This window comes from Acanthopagrus latus, chromosome 6 (assembly GCF_904848185.1).
Source record: "Acanthopagrus latus isolate v.2019 chromosome 6, fAcaLat1.1, whole genome shotgun sequence".
In the NCBI taxonomy this organism is placed as follows: domain Eukaryota; kingdom Metazoa; phylum Chordata; class Actinopteri; order Spariformes; family Sparidae; genus Acanthopagrus; species Acanthopagrus latus.
The window spans coordinates 31,009,266-31,032,178 of NC_051044.1; the positions used below are offsets into that span (position 1 = coordinate 31,009,266).

The 22,913-nt window shown below is 43.2% G+C and overlaps 1 protein-coding gene across 2 annotated transcripts in view; it reads right to left on the reverse strand.

The window, feature by feature from the left end:
• Nucleotides 1–22,913, reverse strand: part of plxnb1b (plexin b1b) — a 147,602-nt gene that overhangs the window by 19,002 nt on the left and 105,687 nt on the right. Inside the window, exons 10-22 of one of the 2 annotated variants that reach the window (XM_037100900.1) lie at nt 22,312–22,420; nt 20,394–20,502; nt 13,583–14,527; nt 11,513–11,647; nt 11,238–11,360; nt 10,995–11,088; nt 10,694–10,860; nt 10,366–10,517; nt 10,070–10,175; nt 9,525–9,661; nt 965–1,141; nt 638–872; nt 316–558 (exon numbers count right to left, since the gene is read on the reverse strand). In XM_037100900.1, the coding sequence (XP_036956795.1) occupies nt 316–558; nt 638–872; nt 965–1,141; nt 9,525–9,661; nt 10,070–10,175; nt 10,366–10,517; nt 10,694–10,860; nt 10,995–11,088; nt 11,238–11,360; nt 11,513–11,647; nt 13,583–14,527; nt 20,394–20,502; nt 22,312–22,420 (2,732 nt within the window). The remainder of the gene's footprint in view (nt 1–315; nt 559–637; nt 873–964; nt 1,142–9,524; nt 9,662–10,069; nt 10,176–10,365; nt 10,518–10,693; nt 10,861–10,994; nt 11,089–11,237; nt 11,361–11,512; nt 11,648–13,582; nt 14,528–20,393; nt 20,503–22,311; nt 22,421–22,913) is intronic. The other variant, XM_037100901.1, reaches the window with a different exon arrangement.

Below are 22,913 nucleotides of genomic sequence, written 5' to 3' on the forward strand. Positions count from 1 at the left end.
TAGGCTTTGTTGAATATTCTTTGGCCAAATTCAGTTAAAACTACTTTTATAACGAACATGCTGGTGCTGTGTATCTTAGCTGCTTTTACTGAAAAAAGAGATTCTCTTTATAAAATAACTTAAGTCATGAAAATCACCAATTTTCTTAGCACCCCAACATATTGGCAAAGCTCCCCATTAGCACCAGGAGAGAAAAAAATACTGGTGCCATGCAAGCTCTGGAAGGAGCCAGGATGCGAGGAAGCAATTTGAATGAAGGATCAAGGAGACATGCCATCATAATGAAAAGCACCCCCTCACATCCTCTCCTCTAACCTCCAGCTGGATGAAGCTGCCAGGGTTGTAGCGGTAGGCCTTTTGGGGATCCTGCTGGTTTAGGGGCCGCAGGACAGGGTTAGGTTCATAGCTGAAGGTCTGGGTGTTCAGGCGGCTGAAGTCAAAGCGCAGGTTGTCCAGCAGAAACTCCACAGTGACCTTTGACCCCCAGATGGAGGAGTCCACCATAGGAGAGCGACACAGGATCAGAGTAGAGGAGTTCACCTCACAGCGCTCCGTGAACTATAAGATGAGGGTGTAGAAAAGATATTTAGTAAAGGAAATTTAGAAATAAACTAACACAGACACAACACAAACTAACCTGTTTGACAGAGCAAACAGGGCCTTCAGGACAGACAGGGTCAGGAACCATCCTCGCTGGCCTCTCCACAGTCTCCTCCATGTCCTCCCCCTGCTCTCCACTCCTTCTCTTTTTCAGTCTTCGCTTCCTCCTTTTATTCTGCCGGACTGAATCGTAGGGAGTGACAGTCACCACCATGTGGGGCTCCTGCACCACATCCAGGTTGTGGCCTGACACATAGATCCGCCGGCCACCACTAAAAAGACAGAAAAGTTACATTTCATGTACTTCAGTATGGACCACATATCAACTTTTTAATTGAAGATGAGAAATGAGGGTGAGACTCACTCTAAGAAGCTCTTTGCTGGTGTGGCGTGGCTGATGTTGGGGTTGTGGGTGAAGTAGTAAGCTGAAGAGTGGAGGTGGCGCTGGCTGCTGCCGTAATGCAGGGTGAGTTGGTGATCTCCTGTCTTATTGCTGCTGCCTGTCACACACTGAACACTGGACGTCTGCACCTCTGACACACTGAGGTGAGGAGGAGAAGGCACACAGGACACACTTGTTCATAAATTATGAGATACTTAATGTACATTTATCTGTGTGTGTGTGTGTGTGTGTTAGAGGTAAGATCTTTAGCCCGAGCCCGAGCCCGAGCCCGACCCGGCCCGAAATTCGGGTCGGGTCGGGCCTAAAATGTCAATCATTACGTTCGGGTCGGGTCGGGCTTCTCTCTCGCCGACTTTTTTAAAAATAAATATATGTTTATAAAAATGTATACTAAAACGATGTGTGGATACTAAACTAAGGAATACTTGTTGTAAATAAATAATTTGGATAAAACAGAGAAGGCGGCGCTGTAAGGTAATTGCTATATAACTACTACTAAACAGGAGGCGCAGAGCAAGAGCACGCTTTGCGCACGGCTTTGCGGACATTTCGTGAACGTAAAATACTATGGGATAAATTGAAATTTCGGGTTTGCTTCGGGCTCGGGCCTGCAAATCAAGTTAATTGGTCGGGCTGGGGCTGGGTCGGGCTTTAATGCCTGCGGGCCTGGGTCGGGTCGGGCTGGATTTTTTAGGCCCGATCTTACCTCTAGTGTGTGTGTGTGTATGAGGGAGGTTACTAAGGTAACTACCTGAGCAGTCATGCTTAAGAATAGCTCCTGAACAATATTACTGTTCTCTGTTCAGAAATAAGATAAACACTGAAAAATAGTATGGAACTTGAATACAGAAGTCAACAGAACAGCAGAGAAGAGAAAGAGGAAAAACAGCTGGAAGAAAAGAAAAGAAGAAGACAGAGGAGGACTCAACTAAATAAAGAAGAAGACTAAGTGAAAACTACTGGACACTGACAGTAAGTTTTAACACTTTAAATTACAAATAAAATCCCAACTGAAATATTAAAGCTAACAGCTAACTAGCTTACACTAGCTAAATAACAGTTGAATGATTGCCTAGCAACAGCATCAGCGGCATCCTTGGCAGCAGTAGAAATGGAACTCAAAACTCAAAACTCACAGAGCTCAGAGTTTTAACTGCTGTATCATGATGTCTACCTGCTCTGAGACAATAGAATATCCCCCAGCTGTAAAAAGCAAAACTGCAAGGGGCAAATATAAACAACAAGTTCTCCGGGAAAGACCAGAAACACTCTTTCTCAACATGTATAAAGATGGGAGGGCGTGTAATTTAATCTTCTGCACTGATGAAGCTTATGTCTGGCTGGATGTCATCAGCTCCCACTACTCCTCAGTAAAGACAATAATCTGCAATGGATGGAGGATAAGTGTATTGGAGGAAAATGACCCGGACAACACTATCATGTCAGTCAACCTGTTTAAAAATGGAACTGCCATGGTTCAAGGACACCTGGCAAAGTTTGAGGATGACTTCCCCGCCATGAAACTCAGGGCTCAAAAAGAGAAGGAGGGTCTTATAAATACCCCACCAACCCATGGAAGCAAAACCTCCACCTCTTCTCTCCCCACGCCTGACAGAGAGCCTGCAGATGCTGACACTGACCCTCCCCTCCTGGGGCACCCAGAGGCTCTGAACATCATGAGGGAACAGTTCTCCCAGATGGAAATGGAACTGGTACAGCTCAGTGAGCTCAGTAACTCTCCCTCCTTCCAGAATACCCTGACCATCTTCAGGAGAGAACAGGAGGACGTACTTAACACTTGGCTGAGGGTGTTTCAGCAGGACAGAGCCAGTCATAGCAGACAGCTGGTCTACCTCAGTGAGGAGGTGAAGCAGCTGAGAAGCGACAGAGACAGCTGTGAGGCAGAGATAGCAGCATTGAGAGAGGAGCTGCTGGAGAGGGACAGAACTCTGCTCAGTCTACAGGAGAGTCTGAAAACACAATGGTCTCTACCTACAGTCACCCCTCAGAACCAGACCTGCATCTGCTCAGCCTCCACATAGCCTCACCCCATCTCACTCAACCAGCTCCGGCCTCCAGCCACAGCCATGCTCCCAGCCCAGCACCAGTAGATTCAACTCCACTCTACACTGAGACTGCACAGACACACAGAGGCAGAAGGGCTAACATTATCCTGCTCCTGGATTCCAATGGGAAGTTCCTAGATGAAAAGACACTTTTCCTGAGACATAGAGTTGAGAGTAGTAGTAGTAGAGTTGCCCTAACACCCAGAAAGCCCTGGAGCTCTTGACTGTGGCTGAGCTAGGATCACCCAACCACATTATCCTCCACACAGGCACCAACGACCTAAGGTCCCAACAGGAGACAGTGGCAGACTCACTCAGGAGAATGACTGAAAAAAGACTCCACCACTTTCCCAACCAGCAAAATCATCATCTCCACCCTCCTGCCAAGAACAGACTTCCACCCCAACACCATACACAGGGTGAATGCCAGCGTCGCCAGAGACCGTGCCCTAAAACCCAATGTGTTCCTTGCTCACCACCCGATACTGGGTCCGGACTACCTATGTGACCACGTACACCTGTACAGAGAAGCAGTCCCCATCCTGGCCAAGAGCCTGAGGGACGTCACCTTCAGCAGGAACCTCACCACCTCCCAGAGGAGCAGTCAGCTAGCACAGACCCCACCTAGACCTGCTAGACCTCCCAGATCTCCCAGACCTTCTAGACCTCCCATAACTCCTACAAAACACCAGCCCAGACCACCAGCAAGGACACCCAGGACACCCCAGCCCCTGCAGTATCACCAGCATCATCAACACACCCACACAACCAAGTCAACACAGCCCCCCACAACCCAGCCAGAGCACCCCCTGCCCTGGGCCCAATGTCTCCCAGAACTTTCAGTCAACCCACTCACACCCCTCTCGGACCACAGCAAGATCACGGTCTGTCTAAGGAGGGCACACAGTAACTATGAGGCCTACCAAAAGGCATTTGAAATGCCAAAATCCAATACACAATCAATTTATTTCTTTCTGAAATATTTCCCCATAATAATGATGGTGTAAACATTGCTGTGGACAAAATTAACACAATTTTTGATAAATTGGCAATGTTATCAAACTTGAAAACCTCTAATCAATAACCAAAACAAATACACAATAACAAATGACAATGATTGCAAAAATATAAGGAAAACTTTTACAAAGTTATCAAATCAAAAATATAGACCCAAATAACCAACATATATGCCTTCATTGCTGTGACACCTTAAAACAATACAAGTGCACACTAAGCGCAAAGAAAGACCAACACACCAGAATGCAACTGTCTGAAATAGAAGAATCTTTAGAATCAAACCAGTTCTGGCAGAAGTGGAACACTCTACACAAAACACAAAAAGATCAATTGGCAATACAAAAATGGATGCATCTGGATGAATTATTTTACTGAATTATACAGCAATATTTCAAAGAACAGTGACCAAACCAAAACTTTAGAATTAGTAATTAAAGACAACCAAAACCCTCTAGATGCTTAAATAACAGAGCAAGAACTGACAGAAAGCATCCAATCCCTGAAAGCTAAAAAGGCCTGTGGAGTCGACAGCATCCTGAAATGATCAGATATTCTGACCATAAATTAAAATTGGCAATACTCAAACTTTTTAATATAATTCTAGCAGTTGGCACTTTTCCTGACAGATGGAATAAAGGTTTAATAACGCCACTGTATAAAAATGGAGATAAATATGACCCTAATAATTACTGTGGAATCTGTGTAAATAGTAACCTGGGAAAAACCTTCTGCAACATGAACATGAATATAAGACTTATCAGTTTTATAAATGACCAAAATGTTTTGAACAAATGCCAAATTGGATTCTTACCAAATTTTTGCACAACAAACCACATCTATACCCTCCACACCCTGATTGAGAAAGAATTAGACAAGAAGAAAGGGAAGGCCTGTGCATGTTCTGTTGATTTCACAAAGGCCTTTGATTCCATCTGGCATGAGGGCCTTTTCTACCGACTACTGAACAGTGGCATTGGGGGAAAAACATATGATGTACAAACCCCAATTCCAATGAAGTTGGGACATTGTATAAAATGTAAATAAAAACAAAATACAATGATTTGTATGTTCAAACTGATAAAAATGTATTGTTTTTTAGCAAATATTCACTCATTAGGAGACAGGTCTGGACCGCAGGCAGGCCAGTATAGTAGCTGCACTCTTCTACTACAAAGCCACGCTGTTGTAACACGTGACAGACTGTGGCTTGGCATTGTCTTGCTGAAATAAACAGGGACATCCCTGAAAAAGACGTTGCTTGGATGGCAGCATATGTTGCTCCAAAACCTGTCAGCATTTATGGTGCCTTCACAGATGTGCAAGTTACCAATGCCACGGGCACTAACACACCCCAATACCATCACAGATGCTGGCTTTTGAACTTTGCACTGATAACAATCAGGATGGTCCTTTTCCTCTTTAGCCTGGAGGACACGACGTCCATGATTTCCAAAAATCTGAAATGTGGACATGTCAGACCACAGCACGCTTTTCCACTTTGCATCAGTCCATCTCAGATGAGCTTGGGCCCAGAGAATCCAGCGACATTTCTGGATGTTGTTGATATAGGGCTTGTGGTAATATCCTCGACAGAATGATGTCGGTTTTTAATGCAGTGCTGCTTGAGGGATTGAAGGTCACAGGCATTCAATGTAGGTTTTCAGCCTTGCTACTTGCACGCAGAGATTTCTCCAGATTCTCTGAACCTTTTGATGATGTTATTGACTGTAGATGATGAAATCACTAAATTTCTTGCAATTGTATGTTTAGAAATGTTGTTCTTAAACTGCAAGACTATTTGCTCACGCTGTTGTTCACAAAGTGGTGAACCTCCACCATCCTTGCTTGAGAACAACTGCGCCTTTCGGGGATGCTCCTTTTATACCCAATCACGGCACTCAGCTGTATCCAATTAACCTGTTCACCTGTGGAATGTTCCAAACGGGTGATTTTTAATAAATTTTTCCTAATTTTCCTAAACTTTCCCAGTCTTTTGTTTCCGCTGTCCCAGCTATTTTGGAATGTTTTGCAGGCATCATATTTAAAATGAGTGAATATTTGAACAAAACAAAGAAGTTCATCAGTTTGAACATTAAATTGCTTGTCTTTGAAGCATATTCAATTGGATACAAGTTGAAAAGGATTGCAAATCATTGTATTCTGTTTTTAATTACATTTTACACGAAGTCACAACTTCACTGGAATTGGGGTTTGTAATTAAATCTATGTACACAAATAGTAAATGTGCAGTTAAAATAGGAGACAAACAAACAGCCTTCTTTTCCCAAGGTCACGGGGTGAGGCAGGGATGCAATCTTAGTCCAATCCTCTTCAATTTATACATTAATGAATTTGCGTGTCAATTAGATCAATCCACGCCACCTGGCTTCGACCTGAATGACACAGAAATTAAGGGTCTCCTGTACGCAGATGACTTGGTGTTGAGGTCACCAACAAAAGAAGGCCTACAGCAGCACCTCAACCTCCTGTATAAATACTGTCAGACCTGGGCCCTGACAGTTAACCCAAAGAGGACCCAAATTATGGTCTTCTAGAAGTAGTCCAAAAAACAGGAAACACGCACAATTTCTATTTGGATACCACTAAATTACAACATACTGTACAAAAAACACATAGCTTGGCCTCAACATAAGCTCCACAGGAAGCTTCAACTTGGCTGTGAAAGATCTGAGAGACAGAAAGGAGAGTTTTCTATGCAAGCAGAAGAAATATTAAACTGGACATTCCAATTAAAATCTGGCTAAAATTGTTTCAATTTGTATTAGAACCGATAATTCTCTATGGCAGTGAAATTTGGGGACCAAAATTAAATCGTGAATCTGACAAATGGGACAAAACAGTAATAGAATCTTTCCACAAAGAGTTCTGTTAGAACATCATGCACATCCAGAGGAAGACAGCAAACAACACATGTAGAGCAGAACTCAGCTAACTCCCCTTCATATTAAAAATACAAAAAAGAGCAATTACATTTTACAAGCACCTAAAATCTAGAGACCCCCAGATATACCACCACAAAGCCCTGCCAAGAGCTGAAGCCAGAGAAGAGTCCCCTCAGCCAGCTGGTCCGGGGGCTCTGTCCAGACAACCTAACATGGCCCCAACAGCCTCGGGACCACAACACCAAGCCAATCAGACCAAACTACATTATCAACCAACAAAAGAAATCTATATCACATACTGGAAGGGAAAAATTGAATTAAATTGGCAGTTTTTTCATTTTTATTTTTTGATTTTGCCTTTTTTTTCACCTTAAAAACTATGTACCTTGCCTTGCTTGGTGTCATTACTTTCAGCACAACCTCACACGTGTGACTGTACAGTTATTTTTTTCATTTTGACAGACTGTATTAATACAATGGACCTAAAATCACAAAAACCTAAAATCAGAGTAGGAAAAAGTTAGATTTTTTACTGTGAAAACCACAGATATGTTTAATGAACCAACTGCATTAGTTATAATGCAAATACAAATTGTTGTTTGCTAAATTTGTGCGTAAGTGTTTGAAATTTACAAAGTTATATGTAACTATTTCCATTTAAATGCAGGCAATGCCTCAGGCTCAGGGCTCCTCAGCTCATTCCTGCCTGTCCCACATTCAGCATCTCCTCCTTGTTTTGACTCACAACACAAAAAAACGACACTACACACTAAACACACTACACTAAACACTATATAACATACTAACTATACACTCCAAACACGCTATATGTCACAAATCTTGCTGTCTCTATCACGTCGCTGCTACTGCGGTTTGCCATATAATTTTGTAATTGGTTGGTGTGGTGCCTTTTTCCACCAATAGGAACGTGTTTTCTTGCCTGCAAGCACTTGCTGCTTGCGGACACTTCCGTGACAAAAGCCCGTTTTTACCATTTCTTCCTGCACCAAACGCACAGCTAACGTGACGGCAATGTTCGCAAAAAAGCGTGGCAGACATTAGTGCTGGGCGGTATGACCAAAAATGTAAACCATTGTATTTTTCGATTTCACAGAATATGACAGTATTTTCTACTGCTTTAGAGAGTAATTACTAGCCCCTTTTAGATAGAAAATGCGGCACATTCCCTGCAAAGTAAAGGCTGCACTCTGCTGCCCTGTCTATCTAAAAGGGAGGTTTAATATTCCTTCTTTCCCAAAAAGCCTCCACTGGGGTAGGCATAAACATGTGATGTGACATGAAGCAGGAAGTTGGGCGTGAACAGTGACGTACAACATATGCATTGGAAGAAATGTGGCAACACTTGATAGATTTACTTAATTATAGACCCATTGCCCATATTCTCACCTCCTCAGTCAAACACATGCCGATGTTAAACCTCCGCTATTAAAGGAAGCGTGCAGCGGACCGCCTCATGTTAGCTGCCTCAAGCAACAGGAAGGGAAGCAGGTTGAATTTGTCCTCAAAAGAGCTTTACACTGCACCCCATTGGCGTTTAGAACTGGGTTCCTAGCGGGGGGCTTTTAATTTGAAAGTAGCGACCGTTAGTAGCTTGCTGCTACAACAAGCTGACAGCTACAGAGACCAAGGAGACGTGAGTCTCTCCCACATCTCAGCAGCTTTCCAGTTGCACATCTTGACATCTGCGGATGAAGTCAAGAACTGCTATCCTCTCCATCTTTACCGTAACATAACACCAGAGGACTACAGTTTACTCTCACCACGCCTCGCAGTCACACCGTGCCTGTTTAGAAGCGCACTGAAAAGGGTCTGGGCTGAAACAGTGTTACGCGGCGCAGCGTAGTGTTTTGTATGTTTTGTAATCAAATTCATTTGGTGGTATATTAAAAATTCATAACATGACAAAAATATACACCAGTATTCGGCGTGAACGGTATACCGCCCAGCACTAGCGGACATTATTTACCATAAGTCCAGTTTTGGACGTGCTGGCGCATTCATCAGCTCAGAAGGTGGGGCGTGGGCTAGCATCTAGCTACACATGAACATCCACACTATTCCTATTTGTTGTCCTTGTGTATCCAGATTTCCTCAGACCAGAACAGACTTGGTGTTGACTTATTTAGTCTCATTAATCTACAACAGTCAGTTTAGATGCACAGAACGGGACCGAACAGCCGGCAAAATCTTGGTCCAGCTTGCACCGCTGCAGGTATAAATCCACTTGTTTCTTAAGGTGTGTCGTGGGTTTGGACGAGCTCTGCAGTGATTGGCTCTGGTGCACACGTGACTATGGTGGCTACGGTTGACAATGCTAGCAGAATTGGTAAAGCATTTATGAAATCGATTATTAATGGTATCATTGTAGTCCAAACAAATGCGACGTTGCACACCCTTGAACCAAGCAGCAGCCATGCTGAAACTCTCAGATCAGTCTGATCCTGATCTGCAGAGATATTTGAGGAACACACACTGAATTGAGAGAGAGAGAGAGAGAGAGAGAGAGAGTCTTACATGTTACAGGGCACCCCTCCCACAGTGATGGTGAGGTCAGAGGGACGTCCTGTCAGCAGGTTTCGGCCAGTAATTGTCAAGGATGTTCCTCCGGCTTTAGGCCCCCTTTCAGGAGTCACCCCCATCACAAATGGGTCCTGACAGGGAGGTTGGAGGAAGGTGATGGTTAGAACTGGATCGGACTCTCAAACTCAAAGAGAAACTGATCATTAACCAGCTGACACATTTGGAAGAGTGTTGCTGAAATACTGAAGTTATTTTTGCTTTGTGCTTTGGCTATTTGAACACCCATCGCCTCACCCTCCCCTACAGTGGCCGCTGTAAATGTTGAAACTCTCTGGAGCCAGTGTTAGTTTGTCTGTTGTGGGCTACAGTAAAAACATGTGTAGAAGAGGACCTTCTCCTCCTGTAGATATAAAAGGATAATTCTAGTGTCATGAAAATACCATTCTTAATGAAAACATCATTATAAATATTATCTTCTATTTCTGACAAAAGAACCCATAAATTCTACACAGTGGATGTTTAAATAGAATCTGGTGTACCTGATAGCTGAATGTCTGGCTGGACAGGCCAAACTCGCCTCCACTCACTTCAACAGACACGTGGCCCTCTTTCTCTCCTCCACTGGCTTTGGTCCTGCACACAATTCTGGAAGACAGACATCATTCCACTTAGGGTAGCTGTCAGACATTCACCCTGGCACTGTTTAATTAAGCTGATAAAATGTTTTTTCAAGGACCCATATGCTTTTGTAGTGTATATTGTTGAGAAATGTGCTTAATCCATGAAGGATTTTATCAAACTGCCATAAAAGATTGAAATAAAGGATTGTCAGTACCTGGAGGAGACCTCATAGAGGAGGGGAATGACCACGCAGGGAACCCTGGCTACCATCACAGAGTTGAGGATGTCTTCAGCCTTCTGGCCCAGGTTGGAGCCTGAGATGGTCACCATTGTGCCGCCTTCCAACAGGCCAGAGAGAGGCTCAATCTGAGGGAAGTCAGGAAATGCTTCATTTAGAAAGGAGTTTTCTAGATACATGAGGTATCATAGCATTCTTATTCCCGATAAATCTGCAATAAAGTGCTAAAAATGTATGGTGAAGAAAGAGCACCGTCGCTCCCACAGTAAAGATGTAAGTGAAGAGGTAAAAAGTCAGAACTCACAGAGTGAATGACAGGGGCGGGGCACGTCTCCTGTACGGGTTCACGACAGGTGTCTGAGTACAAGCAGCTGGCGTGAGCACCACCACACCACACGCAGCCATACTTGCGGTCAGCTGTATGACAGCGGCTACAGTCAGAGCGACCCACAGAGCAGTTGTACAGAGTTACTGAGGATAGAGCACAAACATGACAGCATCAGTCAATGTCTGATTCTCAGAGGATAACAGTCACATGTTGAGAGGAAGAAAGCAGCATGAGAATAATGAAATCTAGCATGTAACAATGCAATCTAGCTCCTCACCATACAGATCAGGAGAGCTGTCCACATGGAAGGTGTCCCTCCTCTTCACATACACCATGGCGTTGTATTCCTCCACAGGAGAGGAATATGTATACTGGACAAACAGCAATGGCCTCATTAAAAAAGCAGAAACAGTTGAATCCTGCCTAAAATAACATCAGCTTATCATCAATGACATTTACTGGATCTGAGTTCCACACAGTGCTCCTGTTATATTTATGTCTGTAGTGCCCAATTTCAGACCTGGTGCAGCTGACAGGTGATGTCAAAGTTTGATGGATTGGTGTCATCGGTCTCCACGTAGGCGTCCACCACCACTGTCTGCCCTTCAATGACCAATACACACTCATAGTCCAGCTCAGTGTCCTGAACACACAAGGACATGTGTTAGGTGAGGAGATCATCAGCCAGGCACAGAGACATGTGTTGAAGATGTGTGTGTGTGTGTGTGTGTGTGTGTGTGTGTGTGTGTGTGTGTGTGTGTGTGTGTGTGTGTGTGTGTGTGTGTGTGTGTGTACCTGATAGAGGTGCAGGTTACGGGCCAGTAAGGTGATCTTCCTCTCCACTCTGACAGGCAGCAGTGATGAACCCTGGACCTTCTCCACACAGGGACAAGCTGAGGAGCCCCAGCTGACGAAGGAGCCCTCATCCCCCTGTTGCCCAATAAATAGACATACCAAGGATGAACTACTTACTAGCACAGCATCCAACTGAAACTGTATCAAACTTCATTGTGGGTAATGAAATCAAACATGGCAGGTTATTTGCCCTGTTTGTTACACGGTACTTCCTGTTACTTATACATGGAGGATGAATTAAACTGATCAGAATGATCAGATGTGTCACTTGTTACTTGTTGTAAGTATCAAGTGGACAAATATAAGTACAGGTGTGAACTACTCCCAGGAGTAGGAGAAGAATAAGAAGAGATTACTCTCCAATCTCCATGTTCTTCACTGTCACGTAAATGACTGTTAAGCTGCCAATGTTAGCTATCTGTGAACACACTGTCTTTTTCAACTGATCCAACCATACTAACCACAATCACTAAGTTCCTCTAACAAATTGTCTGACTTCAGGAGCTGTTGTGAAATGGCTACAACAAATTCTAAATCATTGGTGCCTTCATGTAAATTCAGCATTAAATCAAAGTTGTGGTTCTGTGGTTGTGGAACACACTGTTTCAACCTATTTCCACCTTTACACTCAATTTATTAAAGAAGACATGATGTCAACATTTCAAATTTTACAAATAACGGTAACAGTAAAATGTGTGAAGTGATGGCTGAAGGACTGAATTCCCTCACTGTTTCCTTTTTTCTTTACAAGCCTTTATGCTTTGATCTATTTTGTATTTCATGTTGTTCTTCCTTCTGCTGTTATATTGTTGTCTGTACATTTTGTATAACAAATCTTTTGCTTTTTGTCAGGCCACCATTGTAAGAAAACAGGTGGCTCTTAGTGACTTGTCTGATTAAATAAATGTCAAATTAATATACACAAAATAAATAAAGCTATACAAATCATAGCCTGACTGACATATTGTTTTTAGATTACTTTCTAACTCCTCCTAAATCCTTATTTGAGCTTTAACACAAATATAACCTTGCAGTAGATCAGGCAAGCATAGAATTTTATAGTCACATGTTCCAATTATGTCCACGACCAAACTCACTGAAGACAGTTCATATAAACCTCTGGGGGCTCATTTAGTCTGATTACATCTTTCAGGCTACGTCGGGGACAGTAGCATCTGTGTCAGATTTGTTCTAGAACTGCACCACAAAATTGTTGAAATAAATGCTTAAAACCTTGATGTGAGTGTCCTGTGTGAGTATTAACTCCCTATGCATTATTACCAGAACAAGCCAAACATGCACCTAGTACCAAAAATGGTCTAATGACATTTCAGTATTCAAGAGTAACACCGAGTGTATCAGTCATGCAGTATCTTGTTTTATCTTATCCACTGAACTCTAGACTGTCAGGTAAGAAGGTAACTTATAGGTTGATTTTTTTTTTCTGTTTTAATCTGTTTATCTGATTCTATGTATGTGGACACAAGAACATTTTGTGATTACGCTCAGCACATTTACATCTAACAGATATTTACAGAAAATAATCAAAGCATCATCACAATATTGCTGAGGAACATTATAATAACTCATTTAGCTTTGGGATGTTCAGCTCTACTGTATGCATGGACAAGGATATGATCAAGCGTGTGAGCACAGACAGTGAGCATCATTAAAAGAAAAGCTAACGTTCAAAGAGAGTTACTGAATGCAATTCTAAGTTGTAAATGCAAAACAATCTGGAAAGATGAAAAACATTTAAACAAAAAGCAACTGCTACAGCTCTCACTGGAGCAGCTGAAAAAGACAACGGACAGAACAGAGGTGTCAGACAGCAGAGAGGGAGCAGGGACACAGGGAAGACAAGGAGGCCTGTTCGAGCTGTGTTCCTACAGCAGGAGCATAGAGTCCAGTCAGAACATGAGAGCTGCAGGAGACAGCTGAAGCTTTCAGGAGAACAAGTAGAAGAAATGGAAGGAGAGAGCGGAGAAGGAGAGAGGCAGCTGAACTCACCGGGAGGAAGGCGTCATCTGGATCATACTGGTAGTCCAGCTCTGAGTCAATATCCAGCAGGTGAGCGTATGATGGTGGGGCATGGTCAACCTCCCCATCACCTGACAACACAGTAGCAGCTGAAAATGTGGCGGTGTCATTCTCCGGCTGGACGGCACTCTCAACATGGGCCTCTGTTTTTTCTTTAGGCCAGAGGAGCACCTCAGGGTCATTGCCTGGGCTTCCTGCCTCAATCTGGGAATCCTGAGTGGGCACTGGAGTGGGAGTCTGGATCACGTCCAGGTGGAGGGAGAGCTCAGATTCATCTGCTTCACCAACAGGAAAAGGCGTGGGCAGGGGGAAGTCAGATGAGGCCAGAGTGGGAGGTTCTGCCAGGCTTAAAACTCCCTCAGCATCCTGAGTGTCACTTGAGGGTGACTTGGTCACCAATTCCAAGGGGGAAGAGTTAGGGTCATGGGGCGGGACAGTCAAAGGCATCACAGGCTCCAGATCTCCACTTAGACCATCAGCCATAGTGACAGGTAATAATTCCATGGCTACCATGGCTGCACTGGGTGTAGCTGCTGTGACTTCACTGTCACTTTGGGTGACAACAGCAAGCTGTCCTTCTTCAGTCTCTTTTTCCTGACGGGTGGTGACCCCCAGGGGTGGAGCTGTAGTGGGCGCTGGCGTGATGGATGGCAGTGAGCTGGCAGGCTGAGGGGGCATGGTGGTGTGTGAAGTGGTTGTCTCAGGGTCGGTGGTGGTTATCGGTGGGGTTGAGGGTGCAGGAGGAGTGGTTGGATCCTGGGTGGTTGCTACAGTGACAGGGGCTGCAGATGTTGTGGTTCTTGTTGTTGTAGGAGTTGTCGTGGTGGTGGTTGTCATAGCAGCAATTGTAGTAGTGGGTGTGGTGATGACTTTAATAGGTTTGGATGTGGGTGGAGCTGAGGTGGGGAGTTTAAACTGGGGGAGGGAGGAGGAGGGGAGGGCATGAGGAGAGAATAAGAGAGAAATGAAAAACTATGGAGAAAGGAAAGTGGACATAAAAACAGAACTTAAATGTGATGTTAAACACATAACCTGCTGTTGTCATTGCAGAGAAGAAGGCACTGCAGAGGGTAGTAAAGTCTGCACAAAAGACCACCGGATGCAGCTTTCCACCCCTCTCCAACATCTATGTCAGCCGATGCATTGACAGAGCTACCTGCGTCATGCGAGACCCCACCCACCCCACACATGGATGGTTTTGCCCCCTCCCCTCAGGCAGGAGGCCGCGCAGCATCCAGTCCAGATCCACCAGAATGAAAAACAGCTTCTTCCCGGATGATGTCGGGCTACTAAACAGCTCAACAATGCTGGTTTCATGCTGGTGTCAATGTCCATTCCCTTTATGGCACTTTATGAGGTTGCACTTGATGCTTTTGCACTTGAGTTATGGGCTATGACTTCAAACTTTAGTCTCTGGTCCTGGTCTGAAAGTTTAGTTTTTCTACTGATTTTTTAAAATGTTTATACATAATTATATGCTTTTTATAAAGTAACATATTTATTTATATATTGTAACTTAGCACTGGGACCTGAGTACTGTGTTTCGTTTTTTTCCCCATGTTCCTTGGCAAAGAAATGAAAAACTGAGTCTGAAGTCTGAAAGGAGTCCAACGGTGACAGGTAACATCTGCAACACGACTGTTTCGTGAGGGGGTAACAAAAGAGCTGCAGTTAATACTACTCATCTGGTTCGATGATATATTACAGAGAAGATAATTAAATCAATTGCTCTGGATAACCAGCTCATCTCTGTGGTAGAGGATCAGGGTTTTCTTCATCATCTGGAGGTTCTGAATACCCAGTATGCCCTATCAACTCAGCATTACATTAAACTGATTCAACTCTCGAGTTACAACGTGCCGGTATGCGTACCAGTTTTGTGGCTCTTATATAGCAGAGCATGTAAAGCAGGCAACCGAGGAGATGCTGAACGTGTGTGAAATAGAGAAGCAATGCGTCCACGTCATTTTACATGACAACCTAAGGAATATGTAAAAAACAGTGGATGGTATGGAGGTACCAAGCGTGGGCTGCATCTCGCACACACTTAAGCTGGCTGTACACGAGGGTCTGCTGTCACAGAATCACAGACTCACCTGCTAACACAAGTGAGGTGGTAGGCCAATGCTGTAATAGCATATGCAGAATAAGAAAGAGCCATGTGAAAGTATATACTGTGATTCAGCAAAATAAAAGAAAACCTATTAAGGAACAGATTGGATGCAGGTACCTTTTTTGTGCAGTTGTATTATCCAGGAAAACTATTAGTTAAGGCTAGGTATCAGATCGGGATTCGGTATCGGCAGATACTAAATATTAAAGGACTCGAATCGAAAATTATGAAATAGTACAACAAACTGCTTGTTTCAAACATCTCTCAAACATTTTAGAGGCAGTATTCTGAATTTAACAATGATTAAAGGAAAAGATACTGCCTGTTATAGTAGTTAAAGGCAGAGGTCCAAATTTACTGGGAAGAAGGTGGTTAAGGCATGTTAAAATAGACTGGGCCGAAATCAAAAGCCACGTGCAGCACATTCCAATCTTTGATCCTACAGCATGTGCTCACAAAGTATGAGGGAGTGTTTAAAAAGAAGCTGGGAACTTTAAAGGGATTTAAAGCCACTATTCAAATGCCTGCTGATGCTACTCCCTGCTTCTATAGACCCAGGTCTGTTCCCCATGATATGAAGCCTAAAGCTGAAGCTGAGATTGAAAGGCTGGTCAAAGAGGATATCATCACCACAGTTAAATATTTGGACTGGGCTGCTCCTGTTGTTCCCTTACTTAAGCCAGACAGAGACTGTAGACTTTGTGGAGATTATAAATTAACTGTTAATAGAGTCTACACCCTAGCACAGCACCCCGTACCCAAAGTGGAGGATTTGCCGTCTGTGTTAGCAGGAGGACAGCAGTTCACTAAACTGGACATGAGTCATGCATATCAACAAATCCAAATGGATGACCAGTCTAAGAAGTATCTAACTGTGAACAATCACCGTGGCATGTTTACATATAACAGACTACCATTTGGTGTGTCCTCTGCTTCTGCAATCTTCCAAAGAATCATGGAGGGGGTCCTTCAGGGAGCCCCCAAGTTGCTGTCTATTTGGACGATATTTTCGTTACCAGGGCAACCAGACAAATACACCTCTGGAACCTGGATGAGGTATTAACTCGGTTGGAGGATGCTGGTCTCAGGCTAAAAAGAAGCAAATGCACCTTGCTGGCTGATGAAGTTCAGTACCTTGGATACAAAGTGGATGCTAAAGGAGTCACACTGTGGCAAACAAGGTAAAAGTTGTTGCTAACGCCTCCACACCAACTAGTGTGACAGCTTAAAGCTTATTTAGGCTTACTGAACTATCATAATCACTTTCTTCCCAATATTTAATATTAGCATGTGATGCCTCACCATACGGCGTGGGAGCTGTACTGTTGCACAGGATGGACAATGGAACAGAAAAACCCATCCCAAGGTATTCGCAGCTGGATAAAAAAGGTTTGGCTGTGATTTTTGGAATAAAAAGGTTGCACAAATACCTGTATGGCAGGAACTTTACAATCGTAACGGATCACAAGCCCCTGATTTCACTGTTCAATGAAACCAAACCTGCACCTCAGCTGGTTTCACCACGGGTTCAGTGGTGGGCCATCTGGCTCAGAGCTTATGAGTACCATATAGTGTACAGGCCAGGAAAACAAAATGCGAATGCAGATGCGCTAAGTACACTTCCCTTGCCAGAGGCATGCCCTACAGAAGGAGGGGAGGAGGAGCTCGTGCTGATGCTGGATGTGATGGATGATGCACCTGTACCCATAGAACAAATGATTCAATGGACAGCCAAAGATGCAACACTGTCGCATGTACATGAGTTTGTGTTAAAAGGATGGCCCGCTACAGTAGAGCCTCAATTCATGCCTTATTTTACCCAACGCTCAGAATTAAGTGTTTGAGATGGATGTGTGCTGTGGGGTGCTTGGGTCATTATTCCTCAGCAGGGAAAGGAAGGAGCCAGGAAAAATGTTGCTGAGGCTGCTGCATCAGTCCCATCCAGGTATGTCTAGGATGAAAGGTTTGGCAAGGTCATATGTTTTGTGGCCTCGGATGGATCAGGATGCAGAAAGTGAAGTACACCAATGTGATGCCTGTCAGTGGCACAGCAAGTCCCCTGCTACAGCACCATTACATCCATGGTAATGGCCGGAGAAGCAATGGACTCGACTTCACGTGGATTATGCGAGTCCCTTTTTGGGCAAAATGTTTTTGGTGCTGGTTGATTCACATTCAAAGTGGATGGATGTATATTCAGTAAAAACAGCAAACACTCATGCAACCCTTGAGAAACATACAAAGCTTCAGTATCCATGGATTACCAAAAATGTTGGTGAGTGATTATACTACCTGCTTTACAAGTGCTGAGTTTGCAGATTTCATGTCCAAAAGTGGAAAAAAAAAAACATGTGACTTCCATACTTTACAACCCCACACCAGGGAAAACATATTAAAAGCCTGATGTGTTGGAGATGGTGCGGATCAACGAGGCAAACCACTCCCACATATTCTGGGGATGCCCTAAAATGAGCTCATATTGGAAGGGTATTCACAAAACACTATGCACGGTATTCAATACTGCCATATCCATGAACATGGAGACACTATACTTTGGCCACATTGTGGTTCTGAAACATAGGAGAGATACAAAGCTGCTGCAGACCCTCTCGGCGGCGAGCAAAAAATAAAAACACCACCTAAATACAACACCACCTACAGTTGAAGATTGGTATGGCATTATCTTAGAGATATTTAAGATGGAAAAATTGACTTACTCTTTAAGGATTCAAAAAGACGAATTCTACAAAATTTGGAACAAATAGATTGAATTTATAACCTCAGCGTGAGTAGACTTTGGATGACTTCATTGACGTTTCAAACTCCACTCCTTCTAATGCAGTGAAAAATGTAGAAATGTAAGCTCCCTTCGGTTCTGTTGTATATAGTTACAATTTCCTAAAATAAGGTTTAAGCATATGTATGGAAGTCCCACACTTCATGGAGCTCTGTAGAGGCCTTGTGTTTATATAGCTGTACATTTGTATGTTAATATATGTATATCCAGAGATATATATTTGATGCAATGCAGCTGTAAACAGGTGAGTGAAGAGATGAGTATCTCTGGGACATGAAGCTCTGGAAAAGAAAGGCTGACTGGTTTCTAAGACCTGAGCTACAACTTGTGAGGACTGCGGCTTACAGTTTTTTATTTTTATTTTACTTGATTGTCTCCTCTACATGTACATATGCACACAATGGTTGAAAAGAAAAAAATGGAAAAGAGAGTTATGTAAAATTGAAGAAACTCTGTATGATGTTATGTCCTCTTTTCCAAATAAAAATATAATCACAAAAAAAAACAAACAAAAAAAACCCAAAAACAAAACGTGACTGCCCCCTTCCATCCTTCATCAAATGGATTGGCTGAAACAGCAGTTCAGACCTTTAAGGAGGGGATGAAGAGGATGCAAGGAGGAAAGGAGAGCTTGGAAACTAAAGTGTCGAGATTCCTGTTTAGTTACAAAATCACTCCACGCTCTACCAGAGGATTGTCCCCAGCAGAGATGCTCATGTCCAGGAGGCCCAGGTCCATGTATGATTTGTTACTTCCGGACTTGAAAACCAGGATGGAAAAGAAACAATGGAAACAAAAAGGTCTTCATGATAAGACTACCAAACCCAGATGTTTTAATCCAGGAACAAAGAACTATGGATACGGTCCCAAATGGATCCCTGGAACCAATGAGAGCTGCACAGGTCCACTGTCATATACTGTTCTTACCAAGAATGGACAGGTTTTAAAGAGACATGTTGGTCAGATCAGGAGGAGGGAGCTAAGCAGACCTCCTCAATTAGATCCCAGTACACCCCAGGTTGGGCCTAACCCACCAACTGTGGTGCCAGAACAGGTACTGTCCCCTGCATCTGTCTGTCCAACAACCCCTATGAAGAACTCTGAGAGTGGTCCACCTAAGCTGGAGAGTGAGCCAAGTCTGGTAGTGCAGGAACCACAAACACCAAGCTTGAGATGCTCTATTAGAGAGAGGTGTCCTCCAGACTATTATCGACCTTAAATGTATGGCTAACAGACTGACAGTGTATTAGTTCATTAATTTCAGTTGCTACAATTCTTAGAGGGAATTAAAGTTGTAAAAGTGAAGAAAACAATATACACTGTATGTTATTATAATTTTGAGGAACTAAGATTTAAGTGACGCCATGAAGAACATGGCTAATGTAATTTAATTTTACTTGTTTTTATGATGTCTTATATTCTCTTTCAGTTAAGTGATGGCTGCAGACCTGAGAGGGGAGGGATGTAATAGCATGAGACTGCTAATATTTGGTATTACCCTAGAGGGAGCTCTTGGGAATCCAAGTGTGTGTTACTTGGCAGGAAGTTACCTGCCAGGAAAGGTATATGTAGAGGCCCCCTGGTGGAATGTGTGTGTTATGTTATGTCTGTGCTGCCTGAAATGTTTGATTAAAGCCACAAGAAACCTACTACTGAAGCTCTGGGTCCTCCTTTGACAAATACTACACTATGTTATAACAACAAAACCCCACAGGATACCTTAAGGAATCAGAACATGCTCAACTTTCCATCCAATTGACCTAATAGGCTGGTGTGTGACCACACTTATCTCAAAAACCACTGTAAACACTTTTTGAGCACAAGCATCCAAAAAATGCTTGATAACATGGTGCACTGTTCGAGTCACTTACATGTTGGTTGTAGATGATCACCCCCTCCTCACAGGTGGGCTTGTGGGTACATAAGTGCTGGTGAACACACCAGTTACAGCCCCATCGGCTCAAAACACAACCACGGCAACTACACAAAGAAACAAGATTTTCAGATTAGATGCATGAAATAAAATTCCAGTGGAAAGACTTGCAGCATGGTGACAAATGGGAGAGGAAAACAGTGAGCCACATTTATGCGCTATGAAGAGAAGACAAAAGAGGTCTAATAGAAGTGATAGTAGTGGATTTTATTTAGAAGTGGAAGTAGGGAATGGTATAGAGAAAGAGAGATACAGCTACTATAGTTTGTATCTCAGAGTAATGCAATTGCAGCCAATCTGGCCCCAGAGGTAAGAAAGGTCAGTGATCTAATTGAATTGAGCCTCAGTTTGTTATCAGAGTGGTGGGAAGGGCCGCCACAGACAGAGAGAGAGAGAGAGAGAGAGAGAGAGAGGCTGACGGTGGATGAGATCAGGATAATAAGCAAACGTTCAATGCAGTGTTCATCTAATTTGATTAAGGATCATTGTCTTAATTTTCTTTAATTTTTTCATTTTATTTTTGTGGGAGCAGATTTATCTAAACTGATTCAATGCACGGGTGTAGTTTTATGCATAGTGTTAGTTTCAGCTAAGTAGCTGGTGGTCAGTGTGTTCAGCCTCCAGTGTCTTCAGTTAGGCCAGTGACAACACATTTCCTCAAACTATTTTTATCAACTTACCTCACAGTGTTTTACTACTTAGTTTGGTCAGTTTCAGGGCCTCATACTTGACTTGAGTGGTGAAAGAGAAACTGCAGGGGACACAGGCAGCCCATCAAAGTGTCTCTCTTGGTGATAAAATTGTTGTGCTTTCATCTTTTAAACCTTTAAAGCAGGTTTTAAGTGACAAAAAAACTACATGTAGCCTATTTTGGGCTTTAGCTAAATTACAGTATCTAAAGAGAAACTTAATGTCAGTCAAATAATCTAAAAGCCTCATGAAAGAACCACTTGTACGAACAGGTTTTTTCTTGTCATGTCCATGTGCCACTCAAGTACAGATAGAGGTCAGCCTTTTTTCAGAGTGGGTAGACCGTTGTTTGACTTGGGAATCATAACAACCATAAAAACTAGCAAAAGTTTACAAAGCAAAACTGGATTCTGTTCACCATCAGTTTACTGAGAGATTCACAATATTTTTCAAATTTTTTGATAAGGCAACTGATTAGTTGGGTAGTTGTTGGCAAACTCTCAGCGACCTCTGGGTATTTGTGTAGTTTGCTGTCAAGGTGAACATCCACTGTTGCACCTGACAGTGTGACATCACCTGTTGTATAATCCTCTCATCATCTCTGTGACATCACATCTGCTTGTCGGTTTTTTAACTGCGAAGTGTAGCATTAAACATTTTGTAGTATGAGGCCCACTGTCTTTCATCTGTCTCATGTTGGAGATCTATCTTGAACGAAGCCAGTCAGTATAATATATTTGTGTCCACAGGCTCAAGGAGGACAGCTGAGCAATATGATGAGCATATGTGGAGATGGACAGAGTGCTGAGAGAGAGTGGAGGGCAGGAGTCAGGTGTCTGCAGCATTCACTGGCAAACGCGAGGATATGAGAGGATAAATATGTAAAGATATCTTGACATGAAGAACAAATGACTGAAGAGCATTTAAAGAATTGGCTCACAGGTTTATAGAGAAGAATCAAAAGCAGGAGAGCAAGTGAGAAGAAATTGAAAAACAGACATGAGACAGCTGGTGAAGGGTGAAAGTAATGGAGGGACAGACAACGAACAAGGGTGTAAAACAGATAAAAAAAGAAACAAAAACATTTCATTATGAGGTGTGAAGTGAGAGGACCAGATCAGAAGGACACAGCAAAGCAGACTGATAAATCATCTGCGGTAACTCACGGCATACTGCCAGACAGCTGCTTTACAGCCGTGCAGTCGTAGAAGGTGAAGTCCCTTGCTGTGACAGAGACGTCTCCAAAGCGAACAGACAGTACTACTGTGACAAAGTCTGAGAAGAAAAAAAACAGAGAGAAAGAGACCGTGAGGAAGCAACAGAGTAACATCATTTTCATCTGAGCACAACACTTGGCAATCGGACCAGTTATTGCCTCTGATTCACAGAGTGTGAGAAAGGGATAATCACGATGTTTCTCAAAACACAATGAAAGGATGTGGGGGAAGATTTGGTCTGGACTGCCAAAGCCCTAATGGAACCCATGAGCACCCTGAATCCTCAGCCAGTACAGGGAGTACAGACATAAACACAGTGGGGCTCAAGGCTCTGATGCTTCGCTTCTATCAAACACATGGTCAACACAGGCACAAAGGTCAAATCACATCAATACATCAATATGTCATTATTGTGACAAGAGTAAGAAGCCTACAAAAGAAGGAGGGGTCATTAGGTCACTGGTACCAGACTTGAATGTGCAGACCACTCCATCAGCCCCGTCTCAGTTTCACAAGTCTGCACGATAGACGCACTGATATCTGTGATGCTG